Source organism: Diadema setosum, chromosome 13 (assembly GCF_964275005.1).
Source record: "Diadema setosum chromosome 13, eeDiaSeto1, whole genome shotgun sequence".
Lineage (NCBI taxonomy): Eukaryota > Metazoa > Echinodermata > Echinoidea > Diadematoida > Diadematidae > Diadema > Diadema setosum.
Genome location: NC_092697.1, coordinates 29536590 through 29560533, shown reverse-complemented (window position 1 = coordinate 29560533; position 23944 = coordinate 29536590). Strand labels below are relative to the sequence as shown.

The window sequence follows — 23944 nt, the reverse complement described above, 5'->3', positions numbered from 1 at the left end:
CTAAAAACATGCATTCAAAATTAAGCAGAATGAACTTGAAATCCACACTCTGTAGAAATTATAACTGGCAAAAAAAAAAAGGAAAAAAAAGGGGAAAAAAAAGGCTTTTAAGGATTATGATTCACGTTTATTTTCAGGATAATTCAAAGATTTTTTGACCAAAACCACTATCTACATGCATAGCTGAATTCTAATTTTAAACAACTCTGTCATGCCATTCTGAAATAAAGTGGAAAAGCACCAGGTTGAGTCTAAACGACCCTGGACGCCTGTCTATTCCATTTTCAAATCAGGCCTCATGCCATCATTGGCGGACGGCCAGGCTTGCAAGGGGAAGTCTAGGCACAGAACCCAATTCGCCTTCATATCCTGAAACCATACTTGTGCGTGACGTCCATTTCAGCCAACATAATGCACAGGGTAAATACTGTACTATCCCCTCTCGCTGTTCAAACACTACCAGTGATCCTGTCTTCCTTGTGAGACAAGGATTTCAAACATACTGGACAGTTTTGTTTGTTTTTTTGTCATATCATCCCCAACTACTCCCCCTCTATTTCTCCTCCCCCTGTTTGGAAATTTAAATTAATATTAAAAGTTTCCTTTAAAAGGAACCTACAATTGACAGAGCACGTATGGCACGAAGGTAAACATTACATGCTCAAAGCATGATGAAGAAATGACAGTTTAAACAACACATTTACTCTGAACTTCCTCCTCAGTGGCTCTGTGGATGTGATGTGAAACAAACTTGCACTCTTAATGTCTCTCTTCTGACTGACTTTGGCCACTGAACAATAAATATTTCCCAACTCTGCACATGCCCAAAACGTGACCACATCCCTAAAAATAGCACGCCATCTTTGATCCCATCATGTCAGTGTAACAGCAAATATTCGATACCAATGACCATTATTGTCTGTTCAAGTGGAACCTACCACAGAAACTGACTTTTTACACAGCTTTATAATCCTCGAGGGTACACATATTATACGTGTATTTGAGGGACAAGTGTACAATGTACACTGCCGGTGTCATGTGTTTGAAAACAAAACCGCCAGGTGAACTGCAAAGAAACGTTTTGTTCTGAAGGCCACTTGCTGTCAGATGACAGTACAGTACTACACCTAACCGTACTACACAATGTCTACAGAAAACACAAACCCAGACGTTCTTGGCAACTCTCTAACTACTCTACCTGATGGTTGTAATTTAAGACTAACAAAGTAATGTGCACCACTTGGCAGCGAATGCTCTCATATTCTTGAGGCCCAGCAGAGTGCCAGACTATTTTTACAGGAAAGGCCAGACTCATCAGTCACAAGTTGGTTGATAATCAATCAGCACTAAAGATTATATTTTACAGTCACACTAACCCTATGCTGACCATTCATAATGTTTTATTACCCCCGCCAAGGGGGGAGGTTATGTTTTCGTTACCGGTACCGTTGGTTTGTGTGTTAGTTAGTTAGTTTGTCCGTGTGCAAAATAACTCAGAAAGTAAGTAACGGATTTGCATAAAACTTGCAGGAAAGGTTAAGAATGACACAAGTAACAAACAATTAACTTTAGGTGGTGATCCGAGATTTTTTTTTTGGAATTTACATGTATGAAGGATTTTTGGTATTTTGGCAGGTAGGGTCAATGAACTTGGGAGTTCAGGCTGCGCGTACAATGTATTTGAGGTTTGCATGCGCGCACTAAAGTGCGTGCTCTAGTTTCTGCTAGGGCGAGGTGCGCCGTGCAGCTGAGGGTTATATGACGTAACAAAGGCTTACATTTTGGGAAATCGGGCGACTTTCAGCACACAATGCTCACTGATATCTATGGAAGAACAAAATCAGTGGTGGAAATGATCTGCATGCTTGGCGGAGGTCTGCGCTCTCATAGTGCTTTTCTAGTTTTTTTTTTTTTGGTTGTTGTTTTGTTTTGTTTTGTTTTTTTAATAGCGAATGGGATAACATAGACTTTACGTTGAATTCTTTGTATAGGGTATCAGTTTAACAATACAGACATTACATTTTAAAGAGAACATTTCAGGAAGCCTATAATACACTTTATAGGCCATATCTTTTTAATGATCACAATGTATGAATTCCCTGTGTCTCTACTTTCTCTATTTCACTGCCATACCAAAAGAAATTGCTTTGCCAAAAACCGGGACACTAGAAGATAGATGAAATACACACAATACCTGGTACTCATTTGCCTCGTGATTCATAAAGTCCATGTTCTTGCAGAATGTGCACACAGTTGACACACTGACCATGCAGCCGTCTTCATAGGGCAGAGAACGTCTGCACTTTCTTGCTTTCCACACATGAATGCACTGTGGTGTACATCCATTTGATTATCAAACTGAAATTAGGATGAGGAACTCATTCACGTCTGTCATTGATGTACACAGCATGATGTGGACACAATAACCTGTAAGAGCTACAGGGTAAAACCCATAAAAAAAAAAGAATGGCTTCATGCGTTTCCCCATGAGAGAAAATATTTTGTGACTTTTATGCAGTGTCAATACGAGAGTACAGCATTGCGTGTCTTGTGCAGAACTTCAATTCAGCTGCAACCTTCATGCAGCAAATTTACTGTTGTACCAAGAAGCAAACATTTGAAGACACAAATACTGTACAGTACTGAAATCTGCCTGCTACAAATCACCAAGGTCTACAAAAAGAAAGAAAGAAAGAAAAAAAAAAAAAACACTTGTCAACTACATGTATTGACCGCTAAAATTCTTTCCCTTCAGTACACCTAGAAAATATTCATGAAACTGTTGTTGAAGACCATCTGCCCAGGAAGACCACTTTTTTTCTGTCTCCCTTTACAACAGGTTGTCTGCATTTCAGATTTCATGATACAGAACTTGTACTTTCTTGTCTTTGAGAAGAACTTGATTTGCAGAACTGACCTATCATTTAATATTACCACCTGTACATTTTGAAAGGATCTTTACAAAACACCATGAAATAATAATTCCTTTTCTAAGCAAGTTTTATTCGAGGGGGAAAATGGGCAAACGCCAATTGGGTAATGCAAAGGATGAGTCGACCAATCACCTGAGACAATACAAAAATAGTTCCTGGAAGTGTGATGATTTATGTACTTGAAAATTTTGTATGACTGCTTATTACATGAAATTAAATTTGCTTTTCACAGCACATTTGATATTTTTAATGTCACTGTATGAATTTAAATCTGCACCATCATGACTGCCAACACACTAGATCCAGATCCCGTAGTGCGTTGAATACACTTTCGGCTAGCCCGTACAGTGACAGGGCTGTTTATTGTAAAACCTTCGGCATGTTTGGTGGACTGTACATGTAAAACTTACTACATGGAAAAAAAAGAAGAATCTTGTAGAAACTTCAGAAATGTATCAATTAATGTGTTACTTTTCTCTGAGCATTGTACGGGCAAAAACCATCAAAAATGCAACACTAAAATATAGCAATGCTAAGATTTATCATTTCACCTCAGATTTAGAAGAAGATGTAAATTTATCACAATATTTCATTGCGTAAATTGTTTGAAAAATTCATGCTCGATCTTTTACAGTACAATGTAGAATTTGAGCCTCATTTGCCATTTTTCTCTTTGTCATCCACTCGGTACGAATGTGTACGGTGATCATGGGTATGAATAGTGATTCTGGCGCATGGATAAGATGTGAAAGATGTCAATTATTCCATTACGAAAATTGTGTCTGAAATAATGCTATTTTGCACCGCCCTCAAAGATAACTTTTTGAAGAGGGGTTAAATCGGAAGTCTATTTTCCAAAAATCGGGGCAAATAATTTACATAATTTTGCAAAATTCATAATTTTCAGGACATTGTGAATACAGGACTCGATTATCTGGCCACGTCAGGACTGGCAGGCATCCGTATACTGTAACATGATATCGCGGCGTGAAATTTTTGTGAATTGGAGCCGACAGCCTTTTTCGTGGCATGAAATTTTCGCGAATTGCCACTGGTGTTCAATGCATACCGGGGTACTTAGTGCAGACAAGAACTTTCGCATGCATTTTTATTTTGTGAATCTTGGCGCTCGCGAAATTTGCGAAATTAAAATGCACACGAACATTCCGGTAATATGATCCACCCTCCTACCTAACGACATGGTAACATCAATGTAAAGCCTGGAACTCTAGAATTTTGCCATTCTTCAAACCAACCATGTCATACGATGCAGGTTGTGGAGTCTAGAAAACGTTAGTCGCGTTAGATCCTGTACGTGTAAATTTATAGTCTCTGTTATTGTTGCCGAATGCTGCTTTTTCTCCCCCTGGAAGGCACAAAACATGAATAAAATTAGAGATAGAGATCTATATACTCTCTGTCTTCCACTAATTTGACTGTCTTGAGACTCCTATCAATTCAAAGATACAAGATTCATATACAGAAAGGCCATGCTCATGCATGCATGTGACCACGAAAATCACTTATCCCTGGGACCCGAGTCGGGCATTGTCATTTGCATGCATGCATGCACAAATGCATTAAACATTTGTCATAGACCGATAATGGCTCTGGTCTAGATCTCTACATCTCTAATAGCTCCTAATAATATTACTGGAATTATATTTAGTAGAAAGTCGTTGCGAGCTGCTCTAAACCCCGGGCGTTCCGTGTAAAATAGACCCTATCACATTTCGGGCTCGGCTACGAGCTCCGCTCCGTCTGTACACACAGCATCACAGTTCGGGCTGGTCGCAGTTTATACTGAGCAGCATGAATCTAAATAAAAGTATAAACAACTTACCCAGCATCGTGGCAGACATATTCTCGGGTGAAAACAGGGGAGAAAACCGTCTGACAAACTCTGCAACGAAGATTTCACGTGTCAAAAACAGGGGTCAGAGTGAGCGAGAGATGCGACACTTGTCACTGGCACTCGACGATATCTCATCCAGTGGACGGTATACCTGGCAACATCACATCATTCAAAAGACTTACAATGTGTATGCTACATGCATCACATGCTCGGCTAGCCTACGCGATACATACGTGCGTAACAAGTCACCATGCAGATACTAGTAACTGCACTCACCCGCTGCGATACGCACAGCTAGCTCGGAGTCGTACGCTCGCTGCAGCCAGCTTCCAGACCAGCGTTCCCACGCACGGCCTGGTTTATTTCCGTCAACAAACCATTCACACGAAGGCATACTGGTAGTGTGTAGTGTTCCACGGTATGAGCACAAGAGAGGGCGGCAAACTGCAATCCACCTGTCGTCACTATTGTTTGTACCGTGACCGCAAAAACTTTCGAGACAAACGAACAGACCGAACTGTACAGAATGCCGAATGAAACAGATTACTAGTAACCCCCTTGTAAACGACCGAAGTGGATTACTTGAGGTTTGAGTCAGGACTCGGGATTAGCTTGTGTCACACTTATACGAATGGAATTAAAATCTACAGCACAATGCTCCATTCCTTCCTATGTGATCGCTCAGCGAAAACAGGGCGTCACTAAGTTGCCCGAGTCATTATCCGATGAATGCTCCGTACAAGAGTAATTTTATTGGGGAAAAAAAAATCAGAATCCCTCCCATTGGACATAGCCACACCAAAACGTAGTGAAAATGCTAGTCTTTTTGTACTTTATTGTTTTACATTGCTTCCCTCGAGAATGCACCCTTACCTTCTTCTCTTTTACTTTGCTGCATGAAAATTACTATACATGTCAACTAAAAATAAGAACACACACATACACTCACAAAATGTGAGATCGCATTCAGATGCTTTACGTAAATGCATGTATGATTAAGAATTTCATTTCCGCGGCAACTTGTTAAACATTTTTTTTTCACACGTAACGCATGTGAAAAGAAATGAAAGAAGAATCAAAAGTGTAAGAACACTCAAAAATTGTATCTCAGAGTCTTTGATTACTTTAAAAATCGTACTCTGATTGAACACCAGTTTTGAAGATCGAGTTGTCATGATGCAATATTTTCTTTATTGATAGCAAAGTGAATTCAAAAAAGAAAATTATCTGGATGATTTTTCTTCACTTAAATTAGTATGAGATCCTTCTGTGAAAAGAGCACTTCCAGATTGCCCCAACTTACATTTTTGTTTTCTCTCTTTCTTTTTTTTTTTTTTTTTTTTTGATCTCAGAGTTGCTTAATCATTTTTTTTTTCTTTTTGGTTATGTTCATTTTCTGCATGGAAATGATTAATACATTATTGGGCAAAGTGTCATAAGATTATATACGAACATAACATTAAACACACAAGTGGGCCACTGATGTAAACATAATAAATTATGGCAGCTCTTTTACTCAACCTTGCGGAGATGTGTTATCTAGGCCTATAATGGAAGCCCTATCAACAAAACCCTACACACTCTGTATCCTGTAAAACGTTTGAAAGATCACCTCTAATCGGATTACGTTTTCACGCCAAAATCATTTACTTTATTGAGGCACAGAACACATTTTCAATGAGTATGTGCTCGTTCTTACAATTATGAAATTCAAAGAAGAACACAATAAAACTACAATTTGGTGTGTAGAGCCAATGTTAATAGTGTTGATCGGAGTTAAAGAAGGCACATAATTAGAATTGCATGGATTACGCAGGGCTCGACACTAACGGTGGCTCGGTGGCCCAGGGCCACCAAAAATGAAAGTCGGGCCACCAAATTTCAAAAAAGGGCAAATTTGGTGGCCCGCCTCGGGCCACCAAAAGTTTTTTGAAAAGTATGTCAATATATTCGTAACTTTTTGCGCCGGAAATGCATAAATGCATGCAAACAGAACTTTTAATGTTTTTGATTGTTTTTTTTTTCAGGGCACCAAATTTCTCTCTCGGGCCACCAAAAATTTGAAATTGATGATTTTGGTGGCCCCATCGGGCCACCAAAAAAAAAGTTAGTGTGGAGCCCTGGATTACGTCTTGCCATCATACTTTTCTTTTGGTTGAAGTTATATACGGTATGCTATTGTGCTATGCCTATTTTGGTATTCAAGTCAAACATGCAGGGGAATAGTTACAGGAAACACTCCTTGAGCAAATCTCCTATAGTCATGATGTAGTTATAGTAAATTTGAAACTAAAATTTTCTGGTATGCAATACATTTTTGTATATATGTTTATTTAATTTTAATCACCGGCACCTGCATAGAACTTTAATCATCTATATATCATTCATAAATAAACTTGCTCTGTTGATTATTTCTTTTCGTATCAAGGTACTAACAAAATGTATCCTTAGTTGTTCTAATGTATATCCCGTTCTCTTTTATTCTTCCCCCCCCCCCCAAAAAAAAAAAAAAACAAAAACAAAAAACAAACCATTGATTAGACGGACAGTTGTTGAATCCTGTTTGTGCTTTTAGAGCGCGCCAAAACATTATTCGCGTTCTTCTGATTAATGTCTTAAAGGGATCGTATATAGTTTTGGTTGAGAAGTGGGGAATTCAGGTTTTGAATGTTTGCGAGATGATTATAAACCACTCAGTATCAAATTTATTAAAGGACATACAATAGGAATTTAAAGTTTATTTGAGGAAAATTGTTTTTGAACTGGCCGAAATATCCAAAATCAAAGTAAAACAAATGGTTCTGAAATGGTGGGACACGAGGGTCACACTTTAGAAAGTGTGTAGAGCTCTTTCATGTTTCATAAGAGGTTAAAAAAAAAAAAAACTTGTTGGAAAACTGAAGCCCCTTCTCAACCAGATCTATACCATCCCTTTGATCAGTTTACAGGCATTTAACTGCATTCTACTAAATAAACATCTTTTGTTGTTCACTGTCATCTCGATGGCAATACAGGTGGAAACACGAGATTCAAGTAGCGTAGCTGCTGAGCAGCAGCTATATTCTACCAAGGAGGTATGAATACACTGTATAGGTGTTATATTTTTCAGCTGTGTCAGAATGTTGGCATACTTGACACCCCATGGTGTACTATTTAAAAATATTACGTCACCTTTCATGACGAAACTTTCCAATTAATAGTATTATTTGTGAAATGATGTCACAAAGCAATGCAGGATTGTGACACCACAAAGAGATAATAATAGATTTATTCTAACATCACGCTCTGCTTAATATGATCATGTACGACGACCAGGGGTCCGTTATGAGAGACCTTTCTCTCATAATAATAATGATAATAATAGAAACTCTTATATAGCGCTCATTCGACCTAAAAAGATACTCATGGCGCATAGAACAGAGTACATAATGTATCGCATTACAACAGAGAATCACACAATAAACAAACAATATACATACACATACTAACTTATACGTATACAGGTAAACAATATTGTCAATCTAAATTAAAAAGGTAGGTATTGAGGTTCTTTTTAAAACCATCAATAGAAGTTGCTTGTTGAAGAGATTTTGGCAGGCTGTTGTCATGAGACACATTAATATGAGAGACTCCATGACAGTGGCGTATCTAGGGAAATCGGCGCCCGCGGGGCAAGCGCGAAAATTGCGCCCCTAATTTCTGAAAAAGTGTTCACCCCAACCCCATCCCGGTAGAGACTGTAAAAAAAGTCCACATGATATGCTTTTTCAAGCACTTAAAAGGGGGTCTTTTGAGGGTGATTTAAATGTAATAAATTTAGATAAATTTTGACGAGTGAGCGCAGCGAGCGAGCCGAAAATTTTTGTATATTTCCGCGTCGTCATCACGTTTTGTTCTTATCATTTTTTATATAAATTTTGGCGAGCGAGCCGAAAATTTGTGTATTTCAGCTTACAAAGCAAGGAATTCTTGTCATTTTTTGCTTATTAAATCTTACAATTATAATCAAGATATAGTGACGGCCTTATAGATAACGATTTATACCAACAAACTGAGGACTTGAAAAAATACTCCAAATTAGTACGCACGAGTGAGCCGAAATTTGTATATTTCCGCGCCATCATCACGTTTTGTTCTTATCTCTTTTTTGTTGATAAATTTTGGCGAGCGAGCGCAGCGAGCGAGGCGAAAATTTCTGTATTTTAGCTTATAAAACATTGAATTCTTGTCATTTTTTTGCTTATTAAATGTTACAATTCTAATCAAGATATAGTGACGGCCTTGTAGATAACGATTTATACCAAGAAACTGAGGACTTGAAAAAAAATACTCTAAATTAGAACGAGCGAGTGAGCCGAAATTTGTATATTTCCGCGTCATCATTACGTTTTGTTCATCTTGTTTGATTTGGTTTTTTGCGCCCCCCCCCCCCCCTATGTTTGACACCTTTGGCGCCCTCGTTTGATCCAATGGGCGATCGCTTCAGAACGAAAGAAATAAAATTGCAGCCGCTGCTCCGTGTAACATTCTGCTTTCTAACGATGGCATGTATGAACACAATATACATTGTCATTTTGTCCGCGTCATCTTCACGTTTTGTTCTTATCTTCTTTTTTTTATATATATATATAAATTTTGGCGAGCGAGCGCAGCTTACAAAACATGGAATTCTTGTGCGAACCACAATAAACATTGTCATTTTTGTTTTTATCTTGTCTGATTTGGTTTTCTTCATTCCCCCCCCCCCCCCCCCCTTTCCGGTCTGGGCGAGGTTTTTTTTTTTTTTTTTTTTTTCTTTCTTTTCTTTTTCTTCTTCTTCTTTTCCCCCCGTTTTTTCGTTTTCGGCGCCCCAAGGAGTGGCGCCCGGGGTACGTGCCCCCCTTGCGCCCCCCCCCCCCCCCCTAGATACGCCACTGCTCCATGAAGTGGATAACATTTGAAAGGCTCAAAAGCTACATGATGAGCGACTTTTTATTGACCATTCTGAGATTCACTTCAAGTATCGATGACTTCATCTCTCGCTAGCTCGCGATCGCTCTGATGAAGAGCATTTGCTGCCCTCTACGTTTACTGTTCCGTAGTAGATCGATAGCGCATAGCACAACATTGCGGGAACCGGAAGCGTTGAAAGTCTCCTTCGGCCTTCTGCTGTGTTGTTGTTCTGCGAACTGACTTAAATGACCGCTTGAAAACTCAAATAGCTTCAAAGAAGGGGATGGATGGTGAGTTACTATGATTCGTCATGTAAAAGTCAATTGAAATATACTACGTGACGCTGTTGACGGGCTGTTTTAGAGCTAGACTACACTGCTGCAGCTGCACCCACACGACCGCTCCTTTCGTCGCCAAAGTACTGGGTGCTGTGACTGTTGGCACAGCGTTGCCTCCACGGCACAGCACAGGCGTGGAATTCGGAATTCACTGCGCAGCAAACTAGCAACCCCAGATTCTAGTAGGCCTATACTAGATATCTATAGGGCCCTAGATGATTATTATTTTTTTTCAAATGACCAGTACAGAACCCCAACTATATTACTTAGGCGCTAGTGTACTTTCGCGCCACTATGATTGTCTAGGAGCTAGGCATGACTTTTACTGAGTCATGCATGCGAACGTTGCACATAAAGAGTTGTCCTTCCGCAATTCTCTGACTCTGAGTGCCTTTGATGCCTCCAAAACGTGATTCTTTTTGCCCGTCAACAGAGAACAGACAGGTTGGTAATCCACCTGTGCGAAAGCAGTGAAGCGATGCATGTATCCCCCCTTCCATGGTCAAGTACATGTGCCATCAAACAATGAGAGTATCGATTGGGCGTTAGATATGAGTAGAGTGTGCGCTGATGGGCTCACAGACTCCTTTGTTCTACACAAAACCAGTCACCTGAATGGGGCGACTGGGGTCAGCTAACACAGAAATCTACTGAGCTCGGCTTTGATCGCTATGTACAGGTTCATATGAGTTTTTACATGTATAGCCACACAAGCACAAAGTACAGTAAAATCAGAAGAAGGTAAATATTACTCTGATAAACGCATTTTCCAACAGCAAGAGAACAAATGCTGATAGGATAAACTGTTGTCTTTTTATCAAACCCATTTTCTGGGCATTGAAACACAAACTGAACATGAATTTAGGCCACAAAAGCAGGCACCCTTGCTTGTCTTCATCTTGGTAACCTGGTATACCAGGTTCATCAGTTGGCCAGTTGCTCCCATGGGAACCTGGTATCAGTTCCCGCAAGGAACGGGTTAACATTTGCCCTGAGCCCAGGTCTAAATCAACAAGGAGATTATTATGTGCAAGTCTTTCAATTTCAATATGTTGTTTAAATTAACTTGTTGAGGATACTCGGGCAAGCGTCTGTGGGAAAAGCGGTTTGTAGCAAAATCAAATTGTCCTCAATACAATGGGTTACCACGTCATAGACCCTAGCTACACCAATCATGCCCCCAGTCACACTATAATTGGCAAGGAACGGCCTTGTAATTGTATAGGTATAGCAATTTGAAGGTTGTGAGTTATGTATAAAATGTGTAAGCCATTTGTGGGTGATATAACTGGAGAAAATGTTGAAACTTTGCCAACGCCTTACACTGGCACATGTCCAATGGCCCCAGACCAGTAAAAAAAAAAATGATGATAATAATAATATTTTAAAAATCGCTGTTGGGGCCAGTTACAAAAAGTTAACAGAAAGAGTAAAGTTAGGTTAAGACCAGTAAAAAATTGGAAAACTGGGTAGGCCTATCGACTGGTCCAACACAGGGATAGGTCAGACCAGTCGAAAAAACGTCTTCATATGCAGCCCTGAATTTGCAAAAGCATAGAGCCCTTGGCTAAACTGCTGAATGTCAAATGGTAGCCAAAAGTGAGTTTAGTGAAAGCCTGACAAAAGATTGGACAAATTACTGTATATCAAACCTTTGATAACAGAAAGAAGAATAAACAAAGTTCTTGTCTAAAGTCTACACATGAGTACTATGCCTGCTTATAGTAGAGTTCTACCTAAAGTGGGGGTTTAGACTGTTGTTTGTTTTTTTTGTTGTTTTTTTGTTTTTGTTTTTTTTTTACTATGGTGTCAGTCTGAATTCTCTTCATATTTTACTTTGAGAAGAAATTACCAACTTCTTGTTACGGCTGTTTTGTTAGAAAACTTATAATCTGTATCTAAGAGTCTTTCCAAAATTTATATAAATTCATTAAGTGTTACAGAATTAAAATGTTTGTAAACTCAATTGTCCTGATAGTAAATTCTCATGTCTTTGAGATTAGGTTATCAAAGTCAAGAGCCATAATAATTTCATGATTGTTTAAGTACAGTGACAGCTAGACATTTAAAAAAAAAATGTGGGAGGGTGGGGTGTCGATTCAATCAGTCGTCTTTGACAAAGAGAGAGAAAAAAAATCTTACATTTGATTGTGTAACCATGATAGCAGGCTAAAGATGATGTAATAGTATAATTATACTTACAGCATTGTCATAAGTTCTTTGTAAATGATTGTACCTTTCATAATACCTTGTTAACATTAAAAACAGAAATAGCTAAAATGTCTACAGATGTTGTGTTTTCTTGATAATGTCACTTCTTGATATATGTGTACCTTTGATGATTTCTCCATAGGAGACAAACCGAGTCAGAAAAGAAAGCGTGACTCAGACAGCTGCCCCGATTTTGAGGAGCCACGCAAGCAGGTTGTCGAGGAAGGAATGTCTTGGTGGACCTGCATGATGCTCGGTGCCTCCCAGGACAAGTCCAGACCTCAGGGCAGAAAAGTGGAGACGAAGAGTGAGAATATCACAAAGAGTTAACCCTCGGCCAGGAAGAGTACCCTCACAGCTTAGAGTCAGGTATAGATCCCTTCTACATGTTCGATTTGTATTTCATTTAAATAGCATGCAGCCTATACTTTTTCAGGCAGTGCTGTGGTTCTTGGTCTTTTTTGTCCTAAAATGGTCTGCTGTTATTGCTTTTGCCGATATTTTGTTAAAAGTTTTTATAGTTTTTTGTCTTTGAGTAGCAAATAAAATGGTAAAAAACATGATGGGGGACAGTTTACATTCAAAAGTACCAACTCAGATTTTAGTACATGGGACTACAATGGCTTCTTTTCAATTTTTCTTTCAATTAAAAAAAAACAAAAAAAATATAATGAATAATGTGGATGAATTTCTGGAAACATTTTGGTAGAATGATATCTCCCTGACTTCCACTAGTCTGTAACTGCTGTCATGTAATTCCCTCATGAATCGATGTACGTAGTTTAGTCCACAATAAAGTCATTCACATTTATAGTGAACTTTGAAATGTTCCATTACTCAAACCTTATGAAAGAGTCAAGCATTTTGTGCTAATGTGTCAAGTGTCTCACTCGGTATTGTCCACAGCTTTGTATTGACATTTCAGTGTGGATGTCACATGAATATTCATGAATTTCATACTTCAGTCATGGGAGACATAGAGAGACCATTGGACCCAGACGTTTGTGACAGCTGCCAGTGTCTCCGCCCAGCCACACCCCCTCCCGATTCCTGCTGCGGATCCGGCTGCGCAGTCTGCGTCTTTGACATTCATGACCAAGAGGTGGCGCTGTGGAAGAGGGACTGCCGGAGAAAACATGGCCCTGAGCAAGGGCTGGAAAATGAGGTGAGATGTCCTCCCCCCCCCCCCTTTTATTAAAAGACAATTTTAACTTCTGTCAAATGACATTTATTTGTTGCTCTTTTATTGAATTTCTTCTTGTGATAGATTGATAACACAATCGTGTATTGGTTCATAGATTCAGTTTCCAAAGTATTGATGTTGTTCAAGTCAAATTGCCTTATTTCAGGAGAATTGAAGTTGTTCCTTGAAAAGCCCTGCCTACTCCAGGGCATAGCAAATGTACCATCATTTTACAATGTAGTTACCTTTTGAAATAACCACCTAACAAAAATATTCCAGAGGAAAAGGGACCAATGATTTGTCTTATGTTCCTCAATTTTTTAAGAGTGTTACTGTTGTTGGTCTAAGTGTAAGTTCTACAACTGTAATAAACGTTTGAAGATGATTTTCTTTAAGATAAGATTTGATCATTTCTTGTGCTGGTATAATATTATTTTGCATTAAGGTTTATGTAAGCATTGTGATTTTAATCCATGAGCCTCTATATCATTCTCCATCCCACTACTAACAAAGCTTTTAAATGAAGTCTATTGCATCATAAGATGTGTGTAATCACTTTCATTGATGGTCCTCAGGTATTGTTTAGATCACTATTTACAATGAAAATGAGGTGATACGTATTTATATGTTATCTTCAACCTTACGATGTTTTTCCCACCAATGTTGACCATTGAATCGTTGTGCCTATCGCAGACAGGCTCTGGAGATTCAGCCATGGACCCCTCCGAGTACAGGGAGTATGAGTTGAAGTCCGTTACTCCAGTTTGCAGGAATACAGCCATCTACAGATTTGCCTTACCTTCCAGACAGAAGTTGAACCTGTCTGTTGCCAAGCACATTATTCTCAGGTAAGCTGTTGACGTTTATTTCTTAACCTGTTGAGGACAGACTGATTTTGCTACAACATGCATTTCCCGTAGACACTTGCCCGAGTATACTTGGGTCCCGTCCTCAACGGGTTAAGTGACTCATGAAATGTATTTTCTCTCCTTTTTTTATCAAAGTTGAGTGAACAGAGGCAACATTACCTGCTGGTCCACTGATGGTAGCCAATATTGATCAGTATTAGAGATACTTTAAATTGGATTGTGATCTTTAGATTGTTTCATACTTGAGATGAGAGCACTGTGTCTGCCCTGTTTTGTAGATTTATTATTTTTTTGTGTGCTCGAACAAGGCTTAAAAATGCTGTATCACTCTTCTTGTATTTCTTTAAATGATTTTTCAATCTATTGGGAAATTGTTTCTGACGATGACATTGGAATAGGAAGACATTGAACACACACTAAAATGACAATGTTACCAAAATGTTTCAGTAGCTGATCAACTGTCATTTCGCTGTGCTCTTTTTGGCTTTGTCCCTTCATTTATCACATACAGATCTTGTGTAACTTTTCACATTTATATTTCTCAATATGTCAACTCGTTTTCTCCATTAAAGTACAGAAATGATGAAATGCTGTCTTGTCAGCTAGTGAGAATTGCTTTTTTTTTTCTCCCCTTGCTCACGTGTACACCCTAAGTAGAAATAATTTGTAACCCTGCATCACAAAACCAAAAAATAGTCACCAGGCATGAACTTTTAGTTAAGGGCGAATTCTGAAAGAGCAGACTCTAAGCTTTAAAATGATCATATGTGACCCGCGACAACAGTTTCAGGCAAAAGTCGCAAGAGCAAATTCCCTCCTAGGCGGGGTACAAAGATTTTGACCATTATTTTTGTCGATTTAGGTTTTTTGCAGAAATCGAATCTTTGATATGTTTTCTTCATCTACACTTAATTTCATAGTATAAGACTAAGTTTTTCCTATCGAAAATGGAATTTTAAGCACCCTATGTTGGATCGCACTCGTCAGTTTCGAGAATCTTTCGAACGCCGCGCCACTATGCCCACTGTTGCTACGGCGCAGGGTCTCGCATGCGATTGGCTGGTGCGTCGCATACATTTACATAATTCGGCTTTCAGAGACACCAGTTGCAGCGTTTGGGGAATGCTTTGTCCACGCGTGCACGGTTACATGCTCCATTGTTCTTGCTATAGTGGTTTATATACGCTCGCTCTGTAGTAGTGCGTGCTCTTCGTTTGGCTTTCTTTCCAAACTATTCTACCGCAATGTTCGACAACGGAAGTGAAAGCAAAAATCATGTAGCATGACATAATCGTGTGAAAAGAAAACTAAATATTCTCAAATTTGTCTACTTGTACATGTAGTAAAAATTATGACAGCAGACTGACTCAATGGAAGGTAGATGAGAGGAAAGGAGCGGTCACATGTGACCAATTATATTCAAATACTACACGTGAAGATCGCACCAAACTAACGAGTCATGTTTGTTTGTTTGAATTTAATTAGCACCAACAAAGCAACATATGCATGTCTTATAAAAGCAAAACAAACAGGAAGCTTGACCCTTGCCAGCACTAGCAATTTTCTGCCTTCAAAAGGGTCGCCAGTGATAAAGACAAATCAATCACAATGAAAACGCGATTTGTAAATGTGTGAATTCGCCACCGCTCCTGTTACATGCACATGGTCATGGCGTGTGGATGCCATTGCGTAATGTGTGCACCATACACATGTACATGTACACAATACGTGCAATTATCGTATTCGCCATCCTGAAAGACGTACTGGTAAACAAACCCGAACGAAACGCATTGTTTTTCGGCTCCGTACGCTGAGCTCCAAGGAAGGTGCCCGGGAAATTTGACTCTCTCAGTGAGCCAATCAGAAGGCGATGTGGTTGCTAGAGGCGGAGCTTAACATCGATTGGCACCATCGTACGGATGGGTGATTCTCCCCTCGATATCGCCGCTCGGACATTGTCTTTGAGAAAGAGGTGAATCTTCAAAGCCTGTTTTCTCGCAATTTTGTCAGGCTAACAACTTAAAAAGAGCATTTTATTTCTCTTTCTATTCCAACTTATGGTGCCAAAGAATACAAGTGTTTTATATCAACACAAAGCTTAGGAAATGGGCAATGTGATTCAGTGAGAAAATGAATTTTCAAAATTCCCGACTTTTGCTTGAAACCGTTGTCGCCGGTCACATATAACTTGATACAACTGGACCTTCCTCACCTACCTAAATAATGGAAAGAAAGTACACACTTTGGAAGTTTAGGGTCTATTCAAGTGCTTAATCTCACCAAGTTGTGCGCTGTACAATGAATAGGACAAAAAGCAGGATGCAAAACCCTGTGATAACCACAATGAAGGGATTATCAGATTAAGCTGAAATTTATACCCTCATTAACCTGTGGCAAGAGGAGTCCCGAGAATACTCGGGCAGGTGTCTATGGGAAAAGCGTGTTATAGCACAATCAATCCGTCCTCAGTGGGTTAAGCAGATTCTATTCATGACTGTACTAACTTTCAATGCAGTAGCAGCATCCTTTCAAAGGTTATCAAATTTGAAAGAGAACAGTTTGAAAAGGGTCTTTATGAAATAAAAAGGGATCTCTAAAGACATACCTAAACTCACCATTCTAAAAAGTAGAGTTCTGTAAAAACTGGTCAGAACACAATCCCATTCGTTTAATGAACCCAAATTTTAGAATTACATAGAAGAAGAATTGCTCTTCCAGAAAAAAACAAAAACAAAAACCAACAACTGGAGATTGACTACTAGGTCCACCCATTTCATCTATTTTGAGTCCTCGTGCAAAAGCAGGGTATGTGATTTTTTGTTGGTTTGTGATGCATATTTTAGTCCTCACAAATTTGCTTTCCTTTCTCAGGGGTAAAGCTAATGGAAGCATCATAACCCGGCAGTACACACCCATTTCATCATCAGACTCCTCAGGCTATTTTGACGTTCTCATTAAGGTAATGACACACCCTCACTGCGAGAGATCAGTAAATGTCAATCTATGAAGCCTGAAAGTGCACGAACGAGACTTCCGATGAGAATCACTTACAATAATTTGCTACCATGATGATGGTTGCTGTTTCATTATATGTGGAGGTATGAGTATAGGAAGTGCATTATGCTGTTGAGTGCAGATTGTGGTAATGCTAGTGTAGTCTTTAATAGGTACATTTTACATCTGGAAATGGGGAATTGTGTTTCTATATTAGACTCTAGAGTCAAGGGCTTGGGATCAAATATGATATTTTGATGATATTCATGCATTTTTGAAAATGTGGAGCTTTGAAGGATGATGGTGAATCTGTAACTGAAAACATTTTGGTTCAATCGCTACCTTATATTTGAATCATGTCTTCTTTCCCGTTATGAAATGCACATGTATCTGTTCATACCTAAACTACAAAATGGCAATTTACATATTATGTACTTGTTTCAGACAGTCATATTATGATCTAGTATTTGCTCTGTTTTACATTTGCATACGCCTCAGTTTCAAATCTGTGATGCAAATGTAGATCAAGGAAAGGAACGATAACTATTCATGATGATTGTCAATTTTCTGTAGTTTGCCAATGTACCTATTCTTTTTCGTTTTCAGTCTGTTCATTTCACCTCTTTGCAATCTCGAAAAGCAAAGATTCTTGTGAACACATTGAAATAAATTAAATTAATGATTCACTAAATGCAATAGAGAGTAATGCTGAAAAGTTTGATAGTGTAGATGAAGCTGGAATTTAATTTGATATTAAAGCTTTCATAAAGTTGCATCTGAAAAAGAGATAAGGCAATACAGGACACGGTTATTGCAACTGATTGACAAGTTGCCTTCCATTAATGTTACTACACAAATCACCACAAGAATCATCAACGTGAAGGTTGCAACTATGTCCTATATTCTGTTCTCTTCAATACTCTCAGTTATATGAACACGGTGCAATGTCTCAGTACATCAGCCAGTGGAAAGTTGGAGACCATGCTGAATGGAGAGGAACCTTTGGATCATTGACGTACCTTCCAAATAAGGTAGAATCACTTGTCGTCGAATCTCTCACATTGTGCTGCTACCAGCAAGTGTAACATGAGACAGCCAACCTTGCACAGGCTGATTGTATGAATAGAAGGAAAGGCCCTGGCTCACCTCATAAGATACTATTTCATTGAGACTTGCGAAACTATTTTGCGAGGAGTAGAATTGGCGATCAAAAATTAAAGTATAATTACATGGTAGCATTGAGGCGTAGATTTATAAATCCTGAAATCTCTTTCTTGTTTGGTTGAAATCATTCTTTTTCCACTCATTCTTTTCAACTGATATGAGACAAACTTGACTCACGACATGTGGCAACTCCTCTTTGATATAACTTTCAGGAGAGGCAAAATAGAATGTCTTGTATCATATCCTCGATAAGAGTCAACATTTCACAGCCATATGTAGCAACTTCCCAAGGTCAAGACAATTTCGATAAGAGTCAACATTTCACAGCCGTATGTAGCAGCTTCCCAAGGTCAAGACAATTTCACACTGTATGATATAGTAGATTGAGCATTATGTTTGTGTGTGTGGGTGTTATTGTGTTCACGCACAAAAAGATTTTAAAAAGTTAAAAATAAGTCTTTAACTCTACAAATATGTCACACCTGTTGGCTTTGGATCATTTTTTGACTGATCATCTTTTTATGTTTGTATTTCAAGGTCCACTGTGCATGTGTAGATCTTGGTATGTGCATGAATGCAAGGATGAGAGTTTAGAAATAAGATTTTAAGTTGATAGATTTGCCACACCTCTTGGCTTGGGATCATTTATTAATTGATCATCACATTTTTTTTAACTTTTTTTTTTGTAGGTCCACCGCATGTGTGTGGGTGATAATGTGTTGGTGTAGGTGTGTGCTTGAGGCGAAAGGATGCGAATGTAAAAATGAGATTTTAAGCTGATTGGTTTCGGACACCTGTTAACTTGGGATATTTTACTAATTGATATCTTTATCTTTTTTTTTTGTCCCCGCCGAACGAGTTCGAGCAGGGGACTACGAAACGGGCTCCGTACGTGTGTGTGTCCGTGTGTCCGTCCGTCCGTCCGTGTGTCCGTGTGTGCGTACGTGTGTGATCAAAATCTTCAATTTGCTACTTCTCTGTCATTTATGACCCAATTTTGATTCTGTTTACTTTATATGATAGCACTATATGGGAGCTTTGAAACTTCTACACAGAATTTCAGTCGTGACCTTTGACCTTGACCTTTGACCTATATTGTACATTTTGCTACAAAATGCTACTCCTTCGCCCTTTCTAACCCGATTTCGATTCCGTTTGCTTTATATGATGGCACTAGGTGAGGGCTTCAAAACTTGTACACAGAATTTTGACCTTTGACTTCTTTGACCTTTGACCTTGATTTTTGACCTGTATTGTACATTTTGCTACAAAATGCTACTCCTTCGCCATTTCTAACCCGATTTCAATTCTGTTTGCTTTATGTGATGGCACTAGGTGAGGGTTTCAAAACTTCTACACAGAATTTTGACCTTTGACTTCTTTGACCTTTGACCTTGATTTTTGACCTGTATTGTACATTTTGCTACAAAATGCTACTCCTTCGCCATTTCTAACCCGATTTCGATTCCGTTTGCTTTATGTGATGGCACTAGGTGAGGGCTTCAAAACTTGTGCATAGAATTTTGACCTTTGACTTCTTTGACCTTTGACCTTGATTTTTGACCTGTATTGTACATTTTGCTACAAAATGCTACTCCTTCGCCATTTCTAACCCGATTTCGATTCCGTTTGCTTTATGTGATGGCATTAGGTGAGGGCTTCAAAACTTCTACACAGAATTTTGACCTTTGACTTCTTTGACCTTTGACCTTGATTTTTTTACCTGTATTGTACATTTTGCTACAAAATGCTGCTCCTTCGCCATTTCTAACCCGATTTCAATTCCGTTTGCTGTATGTGGTGGCACCAGGTGAGGGCTTCAGAACTTCTACACAGAATTTTGACCTTTGACTTATTTGACCTTTGACCTTGATTTTTGACCTGTATTGTACATTTGCTACAAAATGCTACTTCCGGCGGGGACATATATTATGCACCGCGTAATTTCTACTTTTCCTTGTTTCTTTTAAGGTCGACCGCATCCTGATGGTGGCAGCAGGAACTGGCATCACACCCATCATCCAAGTGATGCGTCACATCGTGGAGGATGAGGGGGATGAGACTACGGTCAGACTCCTCTACTCCTGCCGCTCCTATGATGAGATCCTCCTGCGAGACGAACTAAACGAGCTGGCCCTCTTTTGGAACGTCACCATTGTATACTTCCTGACGCAGGTTAATAGTCTGGCTCTCTGATTTTTGTTTGATCATTTGTCCCTTTTTTGTAATTTCTTATTGGTGGGGGGGGGGGGAGATAGAGGGTAGCATTAGATGACACCTTATTGATTGACTGATTGATTTTTTTTTTTTTTGTGGCAGCAATAGAAAGGTAGCATTTGGTAATTCCTCATGTTCACACAAATGTAAAGTTCCAGAATACCACTCAACTCGATGAGTTATTGTCCATTCCAGTCAGTCATGATTTGAATGTTGTAGTCCTCTGTACGCAGATGGCAATGACAACGTCGCACTGTATCCATCAGGTTATGTGGGAACATAAATAGCATTTCATTACAATGGTAGCCATCACATTTCAGCTCAAATTACATGTGCATTTTGTAAAGTGAAGCATGGCCGTCAGCTCAAATTCGCAAAAATTTTATGCCGCAGAAATATTGTGTTTTCCAGTAGCATTTTATCCCATGCATTCAATGGGTTAAGATGGAATGGCCTTCTGTGTTCACATCAGCCATGTACTTTGCATTATGAGGATTTGTTCGAGTCTTCAGAATCTATCATATTTCATGCACTCTAGGACTCTCCTGACTCACACAGCAAGGAATACGGAGAAACCGTTCGGCACGGACGCATCACCAAGGACACGATTGCGACGGAAGTGACGTCGGTCGCAGGTCGACTGATGAGGGCGCTTGTCTGCGGGACCCGATCTTTCGAGGACGACGTCATCGCTTTCTTGAAGGAGTGCGGCATGGAGGAGACGAGTATTGGCAAGTTCTGATGATGTCCGTTGGTTGAAAGCAAATCTCTGCGTATGGTTTGTCACACACGCATCCCCTTAACATCTGAACACTGTCCTCCAGTGCGTTGGCACATGCGCCTGTCAACATAGGCGATAATCCCATACAATGCCATATGCAGCTGCTACAGTGAGCTTCGTAATTCTCATAACATATTCCACCTTGGAACAGTGGAGAGATTACTGTTGGTCCATTCACTTACCAAACATTCTTTGCAATATAAGAGGGTGAAGAGCAGAATCATGGAAAGTATTACAGAATTTTTTCATCTACACCGAGCTCTCATTAACAGATACATGTTTCCCCGAGAGCATTTGGGAGTTCACTCATAGTCACATCAACGAAACAGTTTTTGTAATATCAGATGGGAAGGGGGAAGATACTGTTTGAAAGAACTGTTCCAACTGCTGGACTAGAAATAGAGTGATAACCATTGTTGTATTGATAGTTGTTATAACAAAAGTTAAATGCAGATTCTATTTTGGTGTTAGCTGCCTGTGCAGACTATGCATGGTGTAAATGGTAGCGCTCTGAAGGTGCTTTTTTATATCTAGACATAACTTCAAGTACTTCCATAAGTTTTTAATGCAAGACTACCAGCCAATGTACGTTCTGCAGTTTCAATCGTGCAAAGATGTGCATGGTACACCACTATGATAATCTACATGTACCAGCAACTGTAGATTGGGGGGGGGGGGGGGGGGGGGAGGGGCCTATTGGTGGAGTTATGGAGTATCGCTCTGCAGTTTTAATTTTTTTTTATAATTCAATTTCATTTGTCATTTTTGATATCACTCAGTGCCTCCATTCACAATTCACATTTGATCCAATACATTCATTATAACATTTAAAGGGATGGTATAGAATTGATGGAGGTGAGGATTGAGCTTTTAACTTTTTGTGAGATATCAAGAAACCACTTGCAGAATAGTACAGAGCATACCATTCTAAGAGGAATTTAAAGTTTATTTAATGAAAACTGGTTTTTGAATGGCTGAGACATCCAAAAAAAGTAAAACAAAACAATAGTAGTAATAGGTGATTCTCACCTTTTATTAGGATTGCTGTTTTGGGTATCTCAGCCATTTCAAAACCAATTTTCATCAAAAAAAAAAAAAATAAATAAATGTTGAATTCCTCTTGGAATTACATGCTCTTTCATATTTCATAAGAGGTTTCTCATCATCTCACCTAAAAATGAAATCTGAGTAAGGTCTCAACCAAAATTATACGGTCCCTTTAAAGTGGGGGTGTGATGTGTTTAATACTAGCATCATCATAAATATGGAATTATTGTCTTTTTACCCGCTCCCTTACATTCCCTGAATCAGGAATTATACCTCTTATCTATGGAAACCCAAATGCAAAGAACTTTTTATACTTTGTTTATTATCAAGATGAATTTTTAAAAGGCTGTACATTACAATGTGATGTAGATGAAATGCACGTATGAAATTTGTCTACCATGGTAATTTCATATTTAGATTGGTAGAAAAATCAGATGACACCATGTATTGTTGCTTAACCCATTGAGGACGGGCTGATTTTGCTACAATGCGCATTTCCCATAGACACTTGCCCGAGTATACTCGAGACTCGTCCTCAATGCGTTAATTACTCTGTTTTGTCAAGACATTGATCATGATATTTTATATCAATATAGACATGTTTCTGTGGCCCAGTTTTTGTAATTTATATACAAATATTCTACATGTATGTGTGCTGGATATTGTCCAGTGTAAATAATTGTTAAACCAGAGATTCTTCTGTTCATATCATAGGTTTATAGCAAAGGCTGGGAACAGGTTGTTAGTTGCAACTTCTTTCCTCATATCATAATTTATGTATAGTTGTGGGGAAAGAAAATGTAAATTGATCTAAAAATAATACTGTAAAAGTGGATGTTTTCGCATGACTAATTTTTCGCGCTTGGCCGGGTAAGAAGAGTTTCATGTGATTTTAATTCCGCTTGTATCAAGACATCAACCACTGGAACATATGGCAAGCAAAATATTCTTGTGCTTTTATTTTCGCGCTAGTTTCTGGTTGCACGAAAATTTCCACTTTTACAGTATACCGTGTCTTGCGTGTGGTACTTTATGGGAAAGAACTCATTTCAATATGTTTTCTCTCCTTGGCACTTTGTTGCTTGTCCCCCAGAATGCTATGCATTCTGGTCCGTATTATCAGTTGGCTTCAAGCTATGGTGTTGGGTTGTATTGTACATGAAGTCTAGTGACAATCGCTTTCTACATCATAAGTTTCAGATGTGAAAACAGCATTTGAGAACAGCAAGATTTCATAATCAGCTACATTTCAAGATGCATATCCGTTCTCTGATACACAGTTTTTCCTGGTTGATTCTGTCAAATCTGAAAAAATACCCCACACCTGATGATTATCTTCTACATCAAGCTTTAAGCTATAGCTCAGTATAATAGTGGAACAATTTATTGACTTATTTTTGTTGCAAGAATAGAGTAAACA

The 23944-nt window shown here is 38.9% G+C and overlaps 2 protein-coding genes across 2 annotated transcripts in view; one reads left to right on the top strand and one right to left on the bottom strand.

Annotated features, from left to right (window-relative positions):
* The window catches only part of LOC140236993 (dual specificity testis-specific protein kinase 2-like), a 123444-nt gene extending 118500 nt beyond the window's left edge, over positions 1 to 4944 (bottom strand). The window contains exon 1 of the mRNA XM_072316940.1: positions 4777 to 4944. The gene's annotated coding sequence lies outside the window, so the exon portion shown is untranslated. The remainder of the gene's footprint in view (positions 1 to 4776) is intronic.
* A 7472-nt stretch (positions 4945 to 12416) lies between these two features.
* LOC140236982 (NADH-cytochrome b5 reductase-like) lies at positions 12417 to 22009 on the top strand. The gene is made up of 7 exons (XM_072316931.1): positions 12417 to 12638; positions 13235 to 13434; positions 14146 to 14300; positions 17193 to 17280; positions 18242 to 18346; positions 20451 to 20654; positions 21235 to 22009. The coding sequence occupies exons 2-7, from the start codon at positions 13237 to 13239 to the stop codon at positions 21436 to 21438; spliced, it is 954 nt and encodes a 317-aa protein (XP_072173032.1). The 5' UTR covers positions 12417 to 12638; positions 13235 to 13236; the 3' UTR covers positions 21439 to 22009.
* The last annotated feature ends 1935 nt before the right edge of the window (positions 22010 to 23944 follow it).

Coding starts and splice junctions, on each gene's coding strand:
- LOC140236982 (XM_072316931.1), top strand. CDS start 13,237: ATGGGAGACATAGAGAGACCATTGGACCCAGACGTTTGTGACAGCTGC. Junction 13,435..14,145: donor AGCAAGGGCTGGAAAATGAG/GTGAGATGTCCT, acceptor TGCCTATCGCAG/ACAGGCTCTGGAGATTCAGC. Junction 17,281..18,241: donor ATTTTGACGTTCTCATTAAG/GTAATGACACAC, acceptor CAATACTCTCAG/TTATATGAACACGGTGCAAT.